The sequence below is a fragment of the Eufriesea mexicana genome, unplaced genomic scaffold (assembly GCF_001483705.2).
Source record: "Eufriesea mexicana isolate 0111107269 unplaced genomic scaffold, ASM148370v2 scaffold2646, whole genome shotgun sequence".
Lineage (NCBI taxonomy): Eukaryota > Metazoa > Arthropoda > Insecta > Hymenoptera > Apidae > Eufriesea > Eufriesea mexicana.
The window spans coordinates 154,665-176,016 of NW_016910740.1; the positions used below are offsets into that span (position 1 = coordinate 154,665).

A 21,352-nucleotide genomic window follows, 5' to 3' on the forward strand; every position below is an offset into this window, starting at 1 on the left:
ACCGCTGAAACGATTATAGATTACGAATCTAATAACGAGATACTGTGGAGCATAAATTACAAAATGACTAAGATAAGAAAATTTAAAGTGAAGATAAAATTTGTCTGGAATGTTGTCTAGGAGTCTTGTTTTAATTAGATAATCTGTTCACGTTTGTTTACATTTAATTAAGTTTCATTTGTTCCATTACAGACATTTATCTCGGCTAAAGGAAACGTTCATCGTTTAACTTTTGCAGTAGAATGTTAAACAACCTATTAATATGATATTTTTCGCATTGGCGAGCGAAACATGCAATTTTTCACGGCTGGAAGCAAACGGTGCTACTTTTCACGATGGTCTACTGAAACGTAATAATTTTCGTGGTAAAAAAGCACAACGAGCCATTCTTTCTTGTCATAAATGAAAGCCATACCAGTTCCCGAGACCAAAATAGAGGTCAAAAAATAATTAAGAGAACGAAAAAATTCTCATCCGCGGATATGAAAATTTTCATCCGGATGAACCGGAGATCCGGATAAACGGGATTCCACTCTACCTGTTATTTTATTATATGAAAATTCTTTCGCGTGAATTCTTTTGTCCACGAATTAGTTCATATATGTGTAATAATTTGCAAGTATTCCAAAATTTTGATTATTATGAACGGTTAAAAGGTAAGATCAGTATGAAAAGATGCATTATTGCGATAAAACATTTGTATAACACAACGTTTATTGATCATAGTGATTTATTTGGCTTATCAAAGTTGTCTATTTGAGTCATAAGTAAGCAGCTTTATTGCTGCTGGAGTAAATAATTTACAAAGTACAAACGATATTATTATTCATCAGATAAGGCCTAAAAATTTGTAACTAGTTTATAGATTGATGTTCATGCAGACAAAATATGTTAAAATTATTATTTAAATTACATTATTTAATTATTTATTTATAATTTTAATTATTTTTTAATTTCAATTATTTATTATTTAAATTGTAGTGAAATAGCATTTAACTTTGGTAATAAAAATTAAAAAAGAAAATTAAAATAAAATAACACGAGATAAATCGTGAATAATAACGCTAAACGAAATAAGAAATTGTGAGCAGAATCAAGATGAAAAATATATACTATAATTAATAATTCCATCATCAAAATTATTATTAGTAAAGTTTAAAACAAATGTGATTTTATTACAGTTTTACATTATTTATAACTTTAGTTGCTAATTTTTTGTAGTTTATAAAATTTTGCATAACTTAATCTGCGTGATAAACTTTTAATTTTTACTTTTCTAATTGTTAGATTGTTATTATAGTATGATCACCTAATCTTGTCTCGTATACATGTATCTACTCGAGTAACTTTCTATTTCTTCTTTCACCGATTTGATTCTTAGATGTAAGAAAGTTGTATAAAATACAGTCAAACGATCTAGTACTCTGATAACAGTGTAGATTATCTGTCCATATGGCTTAGTGTTTTTGCAAACAAATTGTGAATTACCAGTGAGTTATATACATACAAATTTTTTCTGCAATTTTTAGTTTAAGGTTACATTAAGGTTATATTGTAGTTTTTGATATTATTAACGACCACGGTGAAATTTGTCTGCAATTATATATTATAATTTGTTATAACTATATTAAATGTCGCAATTTGATTTATTCTTGTAAATTTCTTCTTTTTGTAGCATGTTCAAAAAGTTTTATATAAATTTGTGTAGATTTCTTAAATTTTGTACTAATTACGAATCTATTGTTATTTTTGAATTTTTGCAACAATCAGATAGTACGAACATTTTCTGAAAATTATAATATTAATAGCAAAATGAAAATATAGTTTTTAAATAGAGTTTATCGATAAAATAATATTCTAATTTATAATTATAGAAAAGTTCCAAATTTCATAATCAATTTTTTGTTAAATTGCTAAAGTAATTTTGATATTTTGAATAATGTTAAATAAATTGAGTACGTTTTACTTAAATTTTCTGTGAAACAAATTTCTTTTTACATGATAAGTAAATAATTTTGGAAAAACTAAAAGGATATTTTTAATAAAAATAAAATTTAATTGTTAATATACTAAATGATGTTTTTAACAATTTAATTATTAATAAATCATTAATCATTTTTTCTTTCAAAATCTGCGTTGTTTTCTAAATGTTTACATTTTGTATGTTCAATAATTTCATGTGAAAAGGGATTCGATATAAAAAGTTTGATTAAATTCGCCTTTCCAGTTCTCAAGAAAATATGGTCATGAAAATAGGTCAGATGTAACATTTACATCTTACAGGTTTACATTGTTTCAAATAAAATTAAATATCTGACACAAGCTGTGTCTATATTTCTCATTTCAATGTGCAGATCCATGGAAGCTAATCGTTTATGTTAGCCGAACGCGTAGGTCGTTGCCATCTCCTCTGTCTTTAACTTTCACGTTCACGAATAAAATGAGTGTTCTCTGAGGAAGCACCATACAAAGTTTCTGTAGATCGAATTTCTGATTTTTAAACCTCGTTCGTTCAAAAATTTCGATAAATTGAAATCTCTGAAACTCGAAGGTTTTAGTTTTTCTCTCGAGATTTAAATTATCGAGGTTAAATTGTATTAGCTTTAATCACATACTTAAAAATTTGAATTTATAATAAAAATAGAAATATTTTGTTATATCATTTATCTTCTCAGATACGTATGTTGAAATTAAAAGTAGGATGAAGAAATTGCATGTTACATATCAATAAACAATTAATTTTTTTCGAACGTGTTGTATTAAAAATATTTTTAATTTTAATCTGTGTATCTCGAGAAATGAAGGATATAACAAAATTCCTGAACTCTAACTTTGTCTTTTTAATATTTATGGATAAATATATACAGGGTGTTCGTGATATTACTAGTCAATGTTCCTCTCATAAATTGTAATTATTAGGAAAAAAGGAGATGAAAGAGGAATTGTAATAATTAGAAAATTTGTGTTAAGCTAAAATAAGTAATACAAAAAGTAATGTAAAGTACAGAACAATATGTTTTTGGTTTGAGGGTAAAAATAAAACATGTTTAAAAAATCGAATAACTGTCAAAATTTGTTAAAAATTTGTTTAAACGCGAATCGTACAAAAAAATATTGTCTGAAAAGAAAATTAAATTAAATTAAATTAAATTAAATTAAATTAAGTTGTAATTTTTAGAAAAAAATGAAAACTTCATAGTTTTTTATGACTAAGGTGATAGTATATATCAATTTTTAATACTTACAACATGGTTTTCGAGCAACAAAAATGTCTTCCCATTTTCCGTGGGTGTTCTTGATAAAGGCGTCCTTCCATGTAAATATATTATCATATATTTAATGTATATTATCAAGTACATATTATCATATATTTCGTTTATATAATATTATCGAGTATATATTACCATATATTTACATTCGTGTTTTATGTAATAACTTCGAAGGTTGAACGAGGTTAAATATGATAGATATATTTTACGTTTTTCATATCGTTATGTTTATAAGAACTCTTTATTAATACAGTTACGAAAGATATTCAATATGACTTCCTTGTACTTTTAGGTTATGTCGTGCATCGACGCATAGACACACATACATACCTGCTTCGTTTTGTTTTGTAAATTAATACATATTGCACGAGTTATGTTACATCTAGAAGAAACATTCATACATATAGGGTGTCTCAGATTTCAACCGACAGACTTTATCAAGTCTTTGAAAGGTTATTTTCTAGATTCTTCTATATCAAACATTAGCATCGAGGATTCAAACTGCAGTATTTATAGACTATAAAATCAGTAAAAATCGTGTCACAGCTATGGTGCTCTCAGGAATCCTAGAGAAAGCAGAAAAGCAAAGATGTCTCGAACATGTAAATTTAAAAAATTATCATGTATTTATCACAAAGGAATTTATGGATGCATAATAACGGATGGATCACGTTTAAGAATTCATTTTAATGTGTATTTCTGGTCTGTATTAAAATTTGTGAAGAGAAGAACATTTATATCGGTTCTTCTATTTATTGGATGATGCATCAAAATTCCTTCTGAAGAAGTTTTGCAATTCAACAGCGAAATGGTATTGGTCCCTTTTTTACCTCTAAGACAATGCATTATCAGTGCATGTAGTATAAGATTACGTCAGTAAAATTAAGAAATAATTCAACAATATATATATATATATATATATATTTACGGTACATTTGGATACGAAGATACGACTCGTGGTGGCGCTAGTGACTCCATGAAAAATCGCCTTAAGGTTGTCATAGGTAACGAAAAATAAGTCAACGTTATGTCGAAACTTTTTATTTCTTAATTAATGCAACTTCCGACTAATGTTACACGTTGTTTCTAAATATTTTTATGATTTAACAAGGATACATGTTTATAACAAATGTATCGTAAATGCTGTATACTGTATACTATATTATTTCCTAATTTAACTAATATAATTTTGGGATTTCCTTCTTGCTATACATGTATCTCATTATCATTTCAAATATTAAAGTTTAACGAGCATATATCACTTCTTAAAAATAACATATTTCAACGTTTGAATATTTTCATATATGAGTGTAGATTATAGGTTCTTTCGACAAAATTAAAGGTGATTTCTATTGAAAACACAAACGTGATTATACGTAGCTATTTATCTTCGTCATACCGGTATAATTATTATTATTATTTGTATATAATTAGTTGTTAGTTGTGCTGTTAAGTACTTGCATTATATTATAATTTGATTTAAATTTAGAATGCAACAAATTTATCTTATGTATACCTGTTTTAAGTATACCTACTCTTCATTTCTTCACCTTAACCTTATCACGAGTAAACTTATCGGCAGCCTTAAGACGATTTTCCATTTAACTCACTAGTGCCACCGCGGTACGTATCTAGAATAAATGTATCGTGTATATCGTTGAATTATTTTCCAATTTTACTGATGTAATCTTGGTATTTTCTTCTTACTACGGATGCCATATTGTTTACACAATATTATTGGCACAAGTTTGTTGATCTTACTCGTGAAAGGGTTAATTACAAATGCAAATGAATATTTCCTAAACAAAATTTCACTGTTAAAGGGTTAAAATTTGCATATTTTTATATTTTTAAATTCCTCATATAGTCGATATCCGATAATTCGAAGGTTTTAGCTTGTGTCTTGATGTTCGATTATACTAACTATAATCTTATCTTTTAAAAAATTTAATTTATAGTAAAGATAAAAATATTACTAACAATAAAGATACAAAACTTGTATGTATATGACCATTAAAGAATTGTCTTCTCTCTCTCTCTCTCTCTCTCTCTCTCTCTCTCTCTCTCTCTCTTTCTCTCTCTCCCTCTCTCTCTTTGAGGTTTTTGAACTCTCATACATCGTCTTTTCCTATTTTAATTTATATGCTTCCTTTCGTATCTTCTCGCGAATTCACACGTCTTTGACTCTTCTTTCGCGGTATTCTTTAAATCTCTATCTACGTCTTTTTCGCTTCCCAGACCTTTTTCTCGGTTTCATAGATCATTGGCTACTACCTTCTTCGTGTTTATATATTTCTATGCACGTGAAGATTCGAGAGGCTCGTATTTACACAGTGAAAAGGTCCCTTCCGCGTTGCTCTTGAACTTCAGGTTCTCCACGTTGAACGCAAGGTATAGGGGAAAATCGCGCAGTTCCAGCCAAAGCTAGTTTTCGCTTCTCTCATTACATATTTACGCTTCTGTTACAAAAATAAATTATACGTATCTTTAGTATCATATTTCTCGATATTTCTCGATATTTCTGAACTTTATAAAGTGTTACGTAGATACGTTTATATTTTCGTTTAAAAAAAGGAGAACTTGAATTTGATAAATTTATTTGAAGTATTTGATCCTATAATTAATGAGAATTTATTTAATTATTTTTTATTTATACTTTTTTAATATTAAAATATTTGTTTTCTTCATTTATTTAAAATTAAAATTGGAAGTTGTTTTTGAGACTTCATACTTTCCTTCGTAGATAAGTAAATGATTTTATTCCGTCTGTATAGGTATCACTAACGTATTAAGAATGATAAACAATCTTGATTTTGTAATTTTTTGTTTACATTAATTCATCGTGATCTTAAAAATGTTTTCACGTGTTTATATATGCTACTCGTAAGCACAATCTATCGATAGCTCGAAATAAATTACAGGATGGTTCCTGGATTTTTCATTTCTTTTATAGAAAATTTTCCCAAATTTCTAAACAAAGGAAAGAAAATTTGTCAGAGGTGAATAGGAATGCAGCATTAAGATAGTTTTTTGAAAATTGTTCCAGTAATAATTATGAAAATGGTGTAAGTCGAAGGTTCAAAAGAAACGATTTCGTCACTTATTTTGAATTGCACTCATTTACATTGCAATAGATTAAGATAATTTTTGGTAAAACGGTAAGAAATTCAACGATTAAATTAAATGTTGTGCTTTGTCGTAATTCATTTCTTTAATTTATACTATATTTAAAATGGGAAACTTTAAATATCTCGAAATAAAACATATATTTGTAATAAATATATACTTGAATGTATTGATCGTATCAAATAAAACTTTTATTAGTCTTCAGTAAATGTAGATAACTTATTAACAATTTATTTAAAATCTATTATTCATTTTTACGTGTGATAAACTAATACAAAATGAAAAAGACGTTTAAGAAAATGAAACAAAATTTCTCCATTCACCGGTATCAAAAACCCCAGCTTACAGTAGTTACACGTTACATATTACAGCAGAACCTCGCAGAACTCCATTGTTACAACGCCAAACAGCTATTTAGTGAATATTACGAATAGAAATCCATATAAGAAAATAACAAATTTCTAATTGCAAATTAAAAAACTATCGAGTGTTTGCCCCTATAATATAATTTTTATAAACAGAGGAACGAAATCTACCAATGTACAAAATTTGAATTAAATCGGTAACCCAAAGGCCTTGCACTCTCCTCGTTAGCCATGTACAATCAAAACTCTCACTTTTGATGATGATTGATGTTTAATTCTATATATTTAAAATAAATACTTATATTCAAAATTATATTTAAAATAAAATTATTGCCACTAGTCTTCACTGACTGGTCTTCACTGATTTTCTCAAGAGAATTACGCTTAAGTTCTATTTCTTTATATATTTCCTCTTTTTCTTCTTATTGCATTAAATAGGCTAATAATAACAACCAAAATAATCTACTATACAATTAATAAATGAAGCCATAAAATTAATACAGTTAATAAAAATAATGCTATGTATAAGATAATAAAATAATGCCATATTACTTATATCGCCATATGAAGAAAAATGGCCTGTTCTATTTAAAATACTTCACCTACTTAAGTTTAACAATCTTCGATTGTTCGCTATTACTACTAATTATATTTAAAATAAATAATTCACCTTCGTTTTCTAGAGTTAGTCACTTTGGGAAATGAACAACTCACGTTATTCGCATAATATAATTGGTATGTTATCGTATACATTTACATACATTTGTTTATCTTTCATTATTCTAATTTATCTAATTTTTCTATTACTTTTAGTTACTCTTAGCTAATTTTCTACTCTATTGCTAATTCCGCGATTATTAAAATCACAACTGTTTAACTGCTTCATTAGGCTCTTTGTTCGGGATTACTTGTAATATATATGAATTAATAATTAAATGATAGTTGGAAAGCAATCGTATGTGTTAATTAATTAAGAAAAAATTAGGAAAAGTATTCTTTGTTTTATTCTGCCCTCCACGACCACCTCCTTTATAGTGATTTCTCCTGTACCTACAATGGCCGCCATATACTTATATGCAGTTTACAAAATGAAATATCATTTTTTCCGTACTTACAAAGTAAATAAATAAGCAAAAATTAATTATATTTCTCACAAGATTACAACATATATAAACAAATAACATAGCAGAAGATTATATGCCAAGAAAGCGGTTCTATCGAGCAGATAATAATCCAAAACACCCTGCAAGAAGCTGAGGACTCTCGCAAAGAGATTTTTCATCTCGTGAATTGATGTAGAAAAATAAATAAAAAAACAAAGGCGCAAAAGTATCGAGAAATTATACACTTGTTTACCAGAAGTATGGAATTCGATACCAGCGAGTATGAGACTTGTTGAAATCATCAGAACCAAGATTTTGTAATATATGTCATGTTCGTATGAATTATCCAAAGAGACAAAGAATCGTATGAAAATATGAATATTTTTGACGTGCAAGTACTTAAGTGTGTGTTGAGTACATTCGTGCAAAATACGACACTCGAGTACAAAAATATAAAATTCAGTGGAATCTCGTTTATCCGGAACTCGTTAATGCGGAAGAGCATGAAAAATCATGCGAAATCGTGGTACAAGCGATAAGGAGATAATTTTTCGCATAAAACTGAGTCGAAAATGTGGAATAAAGTTTTTTCGTATGGGGCTTCGTTTTCGAGAAAATCGAGTTTAAAGATTCATTAGGTGGGCGTGCACTTAGATACAGTCTGCTCCGCTTGCACGCTCGTACTTGTAAACGATGTTGGTCAGGATGTGATATAATTTTAACGGACAGTAAGCCGTAAGTCTGGATACCTGATATATTTTAGCAATTTGCAGACGTTGAAAATGTCGTCTTTGGTGTAATACGAATTATTCCTCGACGGATTAACGAAACGTGAACTGCACGTATTTCTCTCGAATTTTCCAACTCGGTTTTTTCGAAAATGAAGCTCCGTATGAAAAAATTTTACTCTACATATTCGACTCAGTTTTATGCAACGAATTACCTTCTTGTCGGTTGTATCACGAGTTCACAAGTATCCTGTATGTATGCATGTAAAAATATATATGTACATTTTGATGAACATTTTCTTTCTCTGTTAATTAGTGAGTGCTCTGAATTTACTTATTTACGCCAATGCGTTCTGATATTGTATACATATTATTATTGTAAAATAAAACCGTGTTATTTTCTCGATTATTCGCATCGGATCCGGCCCCGTTTGAGCCGGATAAACGAGGTTCCACTTTACACTCCTACATAAACTGTACATAACTATTACAAATTAAGAAAAATTATTGCGTTATTTGCTTTTATATATTACAATCTTGTGAGAAATATAATTAATTTTGGTTTACTTATTTACTTTGTAGGCATGGAATAAATAGTGTTTGATTTTGTTAACTGTACACGAGTATATGATTATTATTAGTGTACAATTCTTTGTTTTTCCCTTAATCGATACCAATTACCATTTTCCAAGTTTCTTAAGGTTTCTTACCGATTCCTCTACCTGGCTAAACTGACACACGCTGAGCCATTGGCAGGTTTTTTTAGACCCATGCACTCGCTTACATCTTTTTTGGCAGAACTCGTTTAACTTTGCGAAAAATGTTGTAAATGCTGTTCTCCGACATTTCCGATAATCTCAAACGAGTTTCACCAAAAAGTATGTAAGCGAACCTAAAAAATATGTAACCACAACTGCTTCCTTCCAATATTGGGACTAAACGACATAAATCAGATCTTTGGAAGAATTTTTGTTTATCCCTATAGTTTCTGATTTCTGATTAAACTTGTGAAAACTTGGATATGTGGCAAGTAAACAAAATGTTTATGGCAACTCTTAATTCATCTTATCTAAATACAAGATTGTTCAGTTTAAACGTCCAATTGTCCAGTGCTTAGACTTCAGTTCCAAGTCCTTAAAATTACTGAAAATTACTGAAAATTACTGAAAATTACTGAAAATTACTGAAAATTACTGAAAATTACCAGAAATCATGGAAAATCACTGAAAATTACCAGAAATCATGGAAAATCACTGAAAATGACCAAAAGTCACTGAAAATAATTGAAAATGACGAAAGGTCACTGAAAATCAGCGACAATCATTGAAAATAACTAAAAAATTGCTAAGTCCTGTTCTTTTATATGCATACGAACTTGAAACAACAATATGTAGTATAAAAATGTCATAGTCACAATTGAATAGGTCTGGATTCAATAAAATGTATCCTGATGAATTGTGGGTATAGTAGTGTCTTATAAATAGATCCATTGTTCCAAGGGTCAGCAATGAATATGTGTCCAAATCCCTTAAATTTTAAAATAGATTACGATGCATCTATTGCTTCCTATTGAACAATGGAGGTCAAATGTTTACGGTGTCATTTAATTAGACGCTCCTATCGATTATAAAGTAATTCAAAGCGCACGCAGAATGATTAAAAATTAACAATTCCGAGAAATAGTAAATGGTCGCGTTAGCGCCATAAACTTTATAATAGGTCATTATCCTAAACAATACCTTTGTAATACTCGGTATATTTTCATACTTTTCGTATAAGAGATAGGGGAGCTGACTGGTGAAAATAAAAAAGTAATAATTAATACCATTGAATTCGCTTTTGAAATAAATTTGTTAATTTTATTAATAAACGAATACATATTATACAATTGTATATAATTCGTAATGACATGGAGAAGCATATAAATACTCATGAAAACAATCCTTAGTCGAAGTAACACCAGAATAATTAAAATAATTCTTTTCTCTTTTACATTTTCTTGATAATGATAAATAGCCCGTAATTATTGTCCAATTTATATTGTTGTCTTAGAAAGTTACGTAACTAAATTCGTATAAGCACGTACATAAATTGCATTATTACGACGATTTACTCAACATTTTCATAGTGAATACCTCATGTGCATAATCTTATCTACCAGCGATTATCAACGAGATATTAGATTAACATAAGATAGCATTCTGAAATATCGTTCCAATAGCAACATATATCAAATATATCTTATATTTATTAAAATACAGAACATGATGAAAATCTTTCATCAAAGGTATCTTTCATGCAGTTAATAAAAAACATTTGTTAATAATATTAACAATAATTCATTAATAATGATATTAATAATTATACGACTATAAATAATAGTATACAATTATTTATACAGCGATAGTTTCAATATTTATTATATAACTCATGCATTTTAAATCGTAACGTATTTGAAATTCCCGCCGCGAAAGTGTTAAGAGTACGAAATTAATTGCATTGCCTTCTGAAACGAATTATTTATTATTCCATGATTGTTATAAAACCTAATTATTAAGAAAATTTTATTTAGATATAAAAATTTGAGCATCAATCCAAAAATTGGGAAACCTAACCTAAACGCGTAATTAAGCAAGTGATAATTAACGAACTAACAATAAGTTGAAATCGAAAGTTCGTTAATTCTTTTCCACTTTACTGTCGGATGTTAACTTTAGAATAATAATGTTCGTAAAATTTTCAAATTCCTGCAAATTTTTATTTTCATTTTACAGTGTTGTATCATTTAATTTTGATTCTTACCATTTGGTTATTAATCAATAATGAAACGTATTATTTAGAATAATTAATACACGTTAATACCCTATGTTTACCACTAAATTTTTCTTCGTTTTGTTGAATATTTGTAACATAGTACCCTTTTTCCTTATTTGTGCGATCGTGTTATACTAACTCGAGTATCGAATTCTTGATCTCTTTCACTTACAGATTTAAGGACCGATTCACAAGGAGAGTGCGAGTCCTTTGGGTCATTGATTTAGTTGAAAGTTTCCAAATTTATAGATTTAGTTATCCAGTTCAAGAAAATGTATTATTATGAGGGCAACTACTCAATAGTTTTTGAGATATTTATGATTTGAGCTTTATTATTGCCTTAACTATTGTACAAATTTATTTCAAATAGTTATCAAGTACCGTTGTGACTTAACGACAACATCGGAAAATTCCTACGCTGTAGAAGCCCGAGATTCCAGTCCCGTCCGTAATTAATGGATTTATTTTTCAATCTATTTTTTATTTTACATTAATTTTTTGTCAACTATAATGTTAGTTATAATACAAGGACTCGTAGAAATACTGCTGTACTTCAATCACTTTTGTACACAGTATATACTTATCGATAAAAGTTAAAAAACAAAATATAATCAATCGCAAATATTTGTGTATTCTTTATCTCTTAAGATCCATGTATCAAAATTAAAACATTAAATTAAAAATCTTTTCCCGATATCTTGTATAAAGCCTGTTTTTAATTTTTAATTTTGCGTATCTAAGAAGATAAAGATTGTATAAAAATTCGCCAATAATCACTTTATTTCCTAACTTTTATTAATAAATGTATTTAGTTATTTATTTCATGTTGGTAGTTCTAGTATTAATTTTATTATGCGCATTTTTAAAATTATCCAAAACTAATTAAATATTTGGGTATTTTTCCTTGTAAGTGTCAGCAACAGCGATGGTATTATGTCAATGAAATAAATATTGACCTTAGAAAAGGCAGCTCCGATGACCTTGACCTTGACATATGCTGCCAAGGACACTCTCCCGAATACCAAAAAATTTTAACTGAATCTTTCTTACAAAGATAAACTATTTCTGTAATTATTAATTACCTAGTTATTATTAGTTAATTTTTAAAGGTAAAATATATTCTAAGAATGTCCTTGACAACATACGACAAGATCAAGGTTATTCAATATACTTCTTTTAAAGATGATATTTTGCAAACTGTCCTTGGCAATATACGACAAGGTCAAGGTTATTGAATGTATCTCTTTTAAAGTTGATATTTTTCAAAAAGTCGTATTGACAAATGTTTTTTAAAATATTGCTAATTTCTATCCATTAAATTACAATAATAATCAATAAATTTATGGCAGATCCCGAACAAATATACTTTCAACACGATTTAATTAGTTACAAAACATAGCAATATAGTTTTTATCGAAGTGATATTTTACTTTTTTATCTTATAGTTGCTTTGAGTGAGACAACACGCTTGTAAATTGTTATATTAAGAAAAAATATGGCAAAAAAGATAGCAATTTATGATCTTCGGCATTTTATTGTATACTTTCTGTGTACATAAAAAATTGTGAAATTTTATATTTAATCAAAACAACAAAAGCACCCATGTCGCATTTTATACTAGTTTTTGAAAAAAAATTCTTTGAAAAGTAGGATATATAATTCTCTGGTTATAAATTATGAATAAAAAAAATCCAATATATTTTTAAACTATGTGAAAATATTACATTTTTAACAATTTTTCGCGATTTTCTTTTATTATTATATAATTAAATCGAATAGAATACTTCAGTGTGTTAGATTAGGTTCGTCCATTTTGAAGCAAATATTCGATCTTTCCCTCGTATATGCGTTAAAATTTTTAAACAAATTTTGTATTAAATAGTTTAATTAAATATTCTGATTTTTAGTAATTTTATAGTTTGAATCACTTCAAAAACGACGGTTGAAATCTCCTGAAAATTTTAAAATTCTAAAAATTGCCGAAGTTGTAGACTTTTATGTGAGAATAGACTTAATTTCAAGGCTGGAATTTTAAAGGGCAATTTTGGTCTGGAAATTTCATTGAATCGATTTTTTTTTTACATTTTTAATTCTTTGAGGTTCAAGGAATATTCAGTTGAAGGAAAATTTCAAAATTCTAGAAATTACTAAAGTTTTTATGTGGCATCTGCCACATGAGTTTATGTTCACGACTGAAATTCTTTTTCCTCAAATATCATTTTTCGAATCGGTAAGATACATATCCCGGAAAATAATTAATTCATTGAAATGAATCTTTTTTCGAATTGTAGAATATACTTTTTCGCGCTATAGCATATATTGAATTTTCTTAAATTTATATTTTAAATTACAATTTTTAAGCAATCCAAAATCATAAAAAATTGGTAAAAATGTAATATTTTTACACAGTTTAAACATATATTCGTTTTTTTTATTTGTAATTTATAATTGGAGAATTACATATCCCACTTTTCAAAGAATTTTTTTCAGAAACTAGTATAAAACACGACACGCATGCTCTTATTGTTTGGATTAAATGAAAAATTTTACTACTATTTATGTACACAAGAAGTACACAATAAATTGCTAAAAATCACAGATTGTTCTCTTTTTTACCATTTTTGCCTTAATATAACAATTTACAAACGTGTTGTTTATTATGTATATAAACCAACTATAAGTTTATGGTTAAGTAAGTAGTATAGTATATATGTAGTTAGATACTATTACATACTAATTAATACGTTAGTACAGTATAAATATTGATCTAATAATAGTATAGTATAGTATACTATAGTATAGTAATTGTTATCTTTTATATCATTTTTTCTTAACATAACAATTTACAAACGTGTTGTGCCACTCAGATCAACTATAAGTTTATAGTTAAGTAAATAGTATAATACATATGCAGTTATATACTATTGTATACTAATTAATACCTCAGTACAGTATACATATTAATATAATAATTGTATAGCATAGTAATTATTATCTTCTTTATCATTTTTTCTTTAATATAACAATTTACAAGCGTATCGTGTCACTCAAATCAACTATAAGTTTATAGTTAAGTAATTAGTTAGCGTATATGCAGTTATATACAATACTATTATATACTATTACATACTAATCAATACGTTAGTACAGTTACATATTAATATAATAATAGTACAGTATAGTAATTTCATTACGAAGATACGTTACTATTTTCTAGGAGAGTAATCAACGAGAAAACTGAAGATCTTGCTCTAAACCTTTTATCTTCTCATACTTCTTATTCCTTTTCTCTCCGTTCTTCACTCACGAGCGAACAACGTGTAATAAAACGCGATATAAATGGTGGGTGGTAAACGATTTGAAAAACGAAGAAAGTCCGCGAGAGGAGTAGACCAGCCTGCCCTATTACTGCTTTTCTCGTCCTCCTTGGATTTACCGAGGATCCTCCTTGAATCTCACTCGCGACGATGAAAGAGAATGTTAACGTATGGTAGCTCCTCCAGTCATCCAGCAAGCGATTGTGTTCGATCTCACGAGAGGAATACTCGTGCTCAGCCTCAAGGTCAAGTTCGAAGAGCTTCTGAGAAGACTTGATTAATGTGGCTGCCACCGGCGATTTCACACGAATCCTCTCATTGCATGCAATCCTTGCAGATTCAGGATTTGTGATCATTACGATGTGTAAAATAGACAGGGTAACTCGCTGATAATCACGTATCTAACTTTGGAGACCTACTTACTGTGTATAGCTGAGAGAAGAAGTCACCTGGAAGGAATGTGGGTCTGACTGGTCACCGCGTAACAGGTCCATCTTTCCACATACTATCGTAAATATTGGATACACAAATTTTCTTTACGAATAGAAAGTGTCACGTCCACGAATCGAATCATAGAGAATCGCATGATGAAGACAGAGAACGAGATACAATGCCTGCTTTAGGTGCCTCCATAATTGGCACAGACGCGTGAGTCCGGACGCTTATGTGGGGAGATGGCTACTTCGAATTCAATTGAAGGAAGAAAGAATGAACGTGAGTGAAACAATCGACAAAGATCGGTGTCTGGCTTCGTCTGACATGTTCGAAGATTCATGGTCCAATTTCCAAGAACTGGTGGAGATAGGAACGGACGCCAAAGCGGGCGAACTGCGAACGCTAAAGCGGGTACTACTGCACATACTGTGGCCGGGTGAAATATAGATATGGAGAGCGATACAAAGTTAATCGATAAGGTGTTCCCATCTAGAATTTAAGAAAAATCGATTTTCTTTTATATTTTCTTTTCTGAAATTAAATGCTCTCACAAATATTTTTACCAACGAATATTGTTAATTTCGGAAAATTCACGATGTTATTACCTTCGTAACTTTCAAATATCGTATTTTGAATTTTTCTTGCTATTCTTTATAATTTTTCGCGATTTGCAAAGTATGCAAAAGTGATGTTATTGTTATATATACAAGTGGTCTTGGTTTTAAAATTGCAAACGTAAAGTGCAGTTTGTAAATTCATGCATGTGATCCTGAGCTAGCAGATTTAGTGTAAATAAAAATATTTGTGGAAAATACCTTAAACGATTTTCTCGAAACCATATTTCCTCAAATGGTTGTTATGGATTTTCAGTTTTATGTGTCCTTATCGTCCGAACTAGGATTTCCAAAATTCCATGTTGTTTATTATTTTTGTTAACTCGTTAAGTATGAAAAAGGCCACAAAAATTCGATTATTTAACTTTGAAATGCTGTCAAATTCTGATGTTTAATCATTTTTCAACGATTCTTGTTTCGACTATAGCTATATTCGTATCGAATAAAATGTTTTTTGATTTTTTGTTTCTGATGAACAGAATGACCAGAATCGTGATTTCTATAGCGACGAATTTCTTTTAGACCCTTTACTAGATTGATCTAAACTCCTGTAATTTTTGGTACTTTTGCATGAAAAAAATTGAGGATATGTGTGAAAAATAGAGCTAAAAATATGTATTTGAACTGAGTAGATATTTACCTTTTCTTACCAAAAATTTTCTATCAGAAGCTACAGTTTAGACAAAAATATTCGCTTAGTGTAAAATAAAGTTATATAAAACAGTAGTTGAGAAACTTATAGTATATTATTGAGAAAGTTGCTCTAGAATATTAGTATATTTATTGATAATATATTATCTATACAAAATATTAAATATGGTCTTAACGTTTATTTAGTGAAATATATTAAAATAGACTTATGGAAGTTAAGACTAAAACTAAGAAATACTAAAAGAAGAATAATTTAAAAAATACTGATATCTATCTATTTGAACGCATTATACATATATACAAGGTGAACCTAATAATGGAGATGGGTTGTAATTCTATTCCAACAGAAATTAGAAAAAAATCGTGGAGAAAAATTTATCACTATTTAACATGCTCTATTTTCTGCCTACACAATTTTTTTAAAGGTACCTACACTTTTTTTCTTTAACTGGAACTCTACAATTTATTTTGCATACATTGATACTAGGAATCGTAAATAACTTCTAAAATCCGCATGTAAAAAATATAAGGAAAGTTAAAAACTCTCTGTTCTTTGAAAATGCACTGTTATCTAAAATATTCATTTAAATAAAATAACAAAGTTAAACAAGATAAGTTAAATAATAAAAACATTTCTTTCGTGATTTTTTCTTATCTTCACCTGGATTCAAATTATAGCTCGTCCTAATTATTACAACCACCTTCAACAGTTATATAATGAACCTAACCTATAAATATCTTGAGAAGAGGCTAGTTAATAATATTTAAACATTAATATGATTCGAAATTTTTATTTACTTTTTGATGTTTAAGAAATTATAGAAACCTAAGGAAATAACTGAACATTATTTTTCGAGTTTCTCCGATTGATTTTTTATTTTAGTGGTGAAATAAAGCACCTTTTTAAAAACTTCTGATCGAAAGTGCTAAAATTGGGAAAAGTCACTAAACCGCAAGTTTATTGTTTATTACAAAAGTTTGGTTAAGAACACAGAGCTGATTGAAATTATGATGTCGTACATAATTCAAACATTTTTCTTATATTTTATAAATTTGGAAATTATTTACTCCAATGGCGTTGCCCTAAATATATTAATTTCTTTTCTCTTCTTGCCAAAATGGCTTTATTTTAACGTTAATAAGGAATACAGATCAGGGGAGAGTTTAGGAAAACAACAACAAAATAACTGAAAACAGATAAACTCCCAAAGTAAATCTAACCCAAACCTAACCTAAACCAATGTACCTTAACATATTACTCCTGTCAAATACCTGTCACGCCGGAAAAGATGCAAGGAAGAATTTCACGCACATTCTTTAATTCAAGGTCATTTGAAAGTCATAGTGTCGCAGGTCGTTAAATTTATCTTGACATGTACCATAATATTGTATTATGAAAGAGGGGCATTAATATGCTAAAAAACATCTATTAAAAACTTGGAAAATATAACCTTGGGGAAAAAAGTCACGTGTCGCAATATTCTTCGCTTTGGATTAAACAATTTATCATGACACAATTCTTTTCTGTCGATAAATGTAACAAAGACCTTAAGAAATATACGATAAACTAACCTCTATATTTCAAGAAATGGTATTACATCTTGACCGAATGCCAAAATGAAGTTTAAACAAAAAAGAAACGAAAACAAGTGAGTAAGCATATTATGATCAGATCATGTAATATTAGAGGACGACGTGTATTTTCAAGATTCATGGCATCAGCCACTTTTTTCGGTCCAATATGAGTAATGACAAGAGGTGCCCAAACTTTACAGGGTCCATCCATAATCGACCAAGGAAATAATCTCGAATACAAATTGTGATAATGAATTATTTATTAATGGAATTTAAAATTTGTAATAAACAATAAAATTGTATTTAAAATTTGTACAATTTTCATTATATCTTCATGAAAATAGGATTAATAGATTATTGATTTTAATCGAGTAAACATAACCTAACTTAATTTAATTTAATATAATTGAAATTTATATACAGAGTATGTGAAAATTAATTTTCACGACCGTTACATTACAGTATGATTCTACACTTTGGGATTAATGAAGACCTATTAAACAAAATAGTCGCGAAATTGTCCTTAACCATGATTTTCAAGGTCAAATTTTTTTTTATTGGACCGTATTTTACTCGCCATGAGAGGAAAGTGTCTGAAAGGAACAGTTCCTGCAAAAAATGAACCGCAAATATTTTGACTGATTGCATGGGGACCGGTTAATCAATATTTATCTGGTATCCAGTGATACACATGCATCGAATAAGAATAACGAATCAAATTTAAACGAAACCTCAAATTTGATATGCACTCGATACATGTATCGAATAAATCGCTTGGTTCTGAAAAATCTTAGCTAACCAGTCACTCGATTTTTTGACAGATCTCCACGAATGTGAAGATATAGAAACACACTGTAATGACCGTGACAATTAATTTTTATACATTCTGTACAGTGAAATACATTTAGAATTAGGTTATGTTTGAAACAGTTTCGCAAATATTTAACATGACAAATAATACAATGGATTTATAAACACAAATTCATCGCTAATACAACAGGATACGTTTTTCTCTATACACAAGAACTGATAACAAAGAAAAAGATAATATCTGTCTCCGGTTAATTCATCACTTGTAAATCACTTATCGCTTAACACCGTTTAACACTTTCCACTGAGAAAATGAATCATTTCAGATAAAACGGTATACCATTGAAACTAATTACTTTATTCAAATACTTGGCCTAAAATCTTATTAAAAATATATATTTTTCACAAATTTTATGCTTCCGTAATTTTGCTCTATATAACTTTCAGCAATATTGTACATATAATTATTTAATATTGTCTCTTCTAATTACAGATAAATTTAATCGAGTGTCTTTCGCAACGTCCTCCATCGCAACATGACGGTAAAAAATGTAAAAACGAAATTGATCCCGCCAGATGGTGGATGGGGATGGGTCGTCCTTTCTTCGGCTCTCGTTGTCAACTTCCTCATTCCCGGGACCGTGAAGTCATTCGGCGTCCTCTTCGTTGAATTTCTTCACGTTTTCAAAGCATCGTCCACCGCCGCTTCCTGGATGCCAGCTTTATGCTACTTTTTATACAATTCTTTAGGTAAACGACTTTTACATTTACATATCCTTCTCGTGATTACGAAACTGTTACCATAAAATTATAAACTTTTGCACCATGGATGAAATTAAATTATTGGATAAGAAGGTGGGAATATGAAAAGAAGGATATTAAAAAAGGGCTATTTTTGGTATCACCTAGAAATGAAAAGTTCTTTCGAGACTTTTAAAAGCATCTTCCAAGGAACAAAAAATTCCTTTATCACTTTGCCGAGAAATGGTGGGAAAATTGTCGAAAATGAGTCAAAATATATGAAAATGAGACTGATCAAATACAGGGTGTCCCAGCAACGGCAGTACAACCGGGAAGAAGGTGATCCTACATGAAAAAACGAATCGAAAAGAAAGAATCAAATTTTTTTATTCGAAGCTTCGTTTTCGAGAAAATCGACTTTGAATATTCACCGAGTAGGCGTGCACTTAGTTATGGCTTATATGAATAAACCATCAATACATATGTACTGGTGGTACAATCGAGTAGGAAGTGATTCTGTATTTAATCAGTCTCATTTTCACATATTTTCATTCATTTTTGACAACTTTCCCATTGTTTCTCGGCAAAGTGATAAAGGAATTTGTTGTTCCTTGGAGGATGTTCTTAAAGATTTCGAAGGAATTTTTCATTTCCAGGCGCTGCCAAAAATGACCTTCTTTAAACATTCTCCTTTTTATTCTCGGGGAAAGTATATATTAAACATATAGACATTGCAACGGTAAAAGATGGAAAAGATAGTTGACAGATTCAAAATAACGTATCGATAAATTTCTAGGGAGAAAATTTAACTGTTTTTAGGATGTATTATTTTTACGAAATTTTATCGAATATTTAGTTAAAGAAAATGAGATGGTAATATGGACAAAAGTTAAAAATCTTGTATTTTTCTTCATATTTATAATAATTACTTATAAATTTGAACCAAAAAGTATTAAAAAGTTTTAAAATGAGGACAAAAAGCAAAAAAATAAACAACGAAAAATAAATAATTGTGTATGAATTTATAAGAAACTTGAGTTATTCAATGAAATTGAATATAAATTTAATATCTAATAAAAGTTTCTAAGGATTTTTTACAATAATCATGAATGAAAATATGTATCTCTGTCACATTCAGTGCATAAGAAACACAAAGGAAGTGTGGTTCTAATTTGTAATATGGATCAGCTCAGTCCATATTATCAGTTTCCGCCATTTTTTAAACTAACCTAAAAATCTTAACGTAAAAGTAATTCTGCAATTTTCAAAAAATTCTAGTTTCTTTAATTAGGTTGAAATATAATTCTTACGAATTGCTCCAATTATATGATTGACATTTTTGGAAAAAATTGTATATTTTCAACAAAATTATGGACTTTAACCGAATGCTAGTAAGAAGTATTAATATTCAGAACTTTAAACGGCAATATCTCTGAAATGAATATTTATGCCCTCCTTAAACTTTGAATTTGGATCATGTTATGCTGGATTGTCTTAGATTAAGTTAGATTCTGCGTAGAAGCATTGAAATTTTAATCAAATCATCAATTGAATGCTAAACAAATATCACCGTCTCTAATAATTTTGTTATCTGGGTTATATTAAAAATAGATATTACAATTACGTTTAAGTTTAGATTAAGTTTAAATTTTCGTAAAATTAACTTATTAACTATGCTAAAGATGCTGAATTTTACATACGTATAACTTTTGTATAGACGAATTTCTAAAATTAAAAATAATTTCTTAATTAAAATAATTTCTTATTCTACTCGACAAATATTATTTGATTATACATAATATAC

The 21,352-nt window shown here is 28.8% G+C and overlaps 1 protein-coding gene across 2 annotated transcripts in view; it reads left to right on the forward strand.

Annotated features, from left to right (window-relative positions):
* LOC108550354 (monocarboxylate transporter 12-B) overlaps positions 1 to 21,352 on the forward strand; it is a 47,427-nt gene that overhangs the window by 17,695 nt on the left and 8,380 nt on the right. For both annotated transcript variants that reach the window (XM_017904084.1, XM_017904085.1), the window contains one exon: positions 19,301 to 19,557. In XM_017904084.1, the coding sequence (XP_017759573.1) occupies positions 19,344 to 19,557 (214 nt within the window). In that variant the 5' untranslated portion in view covers positions 19,301 to 19,343. The remainder of the gene's footprint in view (positions 1 to 19,300; positions 19,558 to 21,352) is intronic.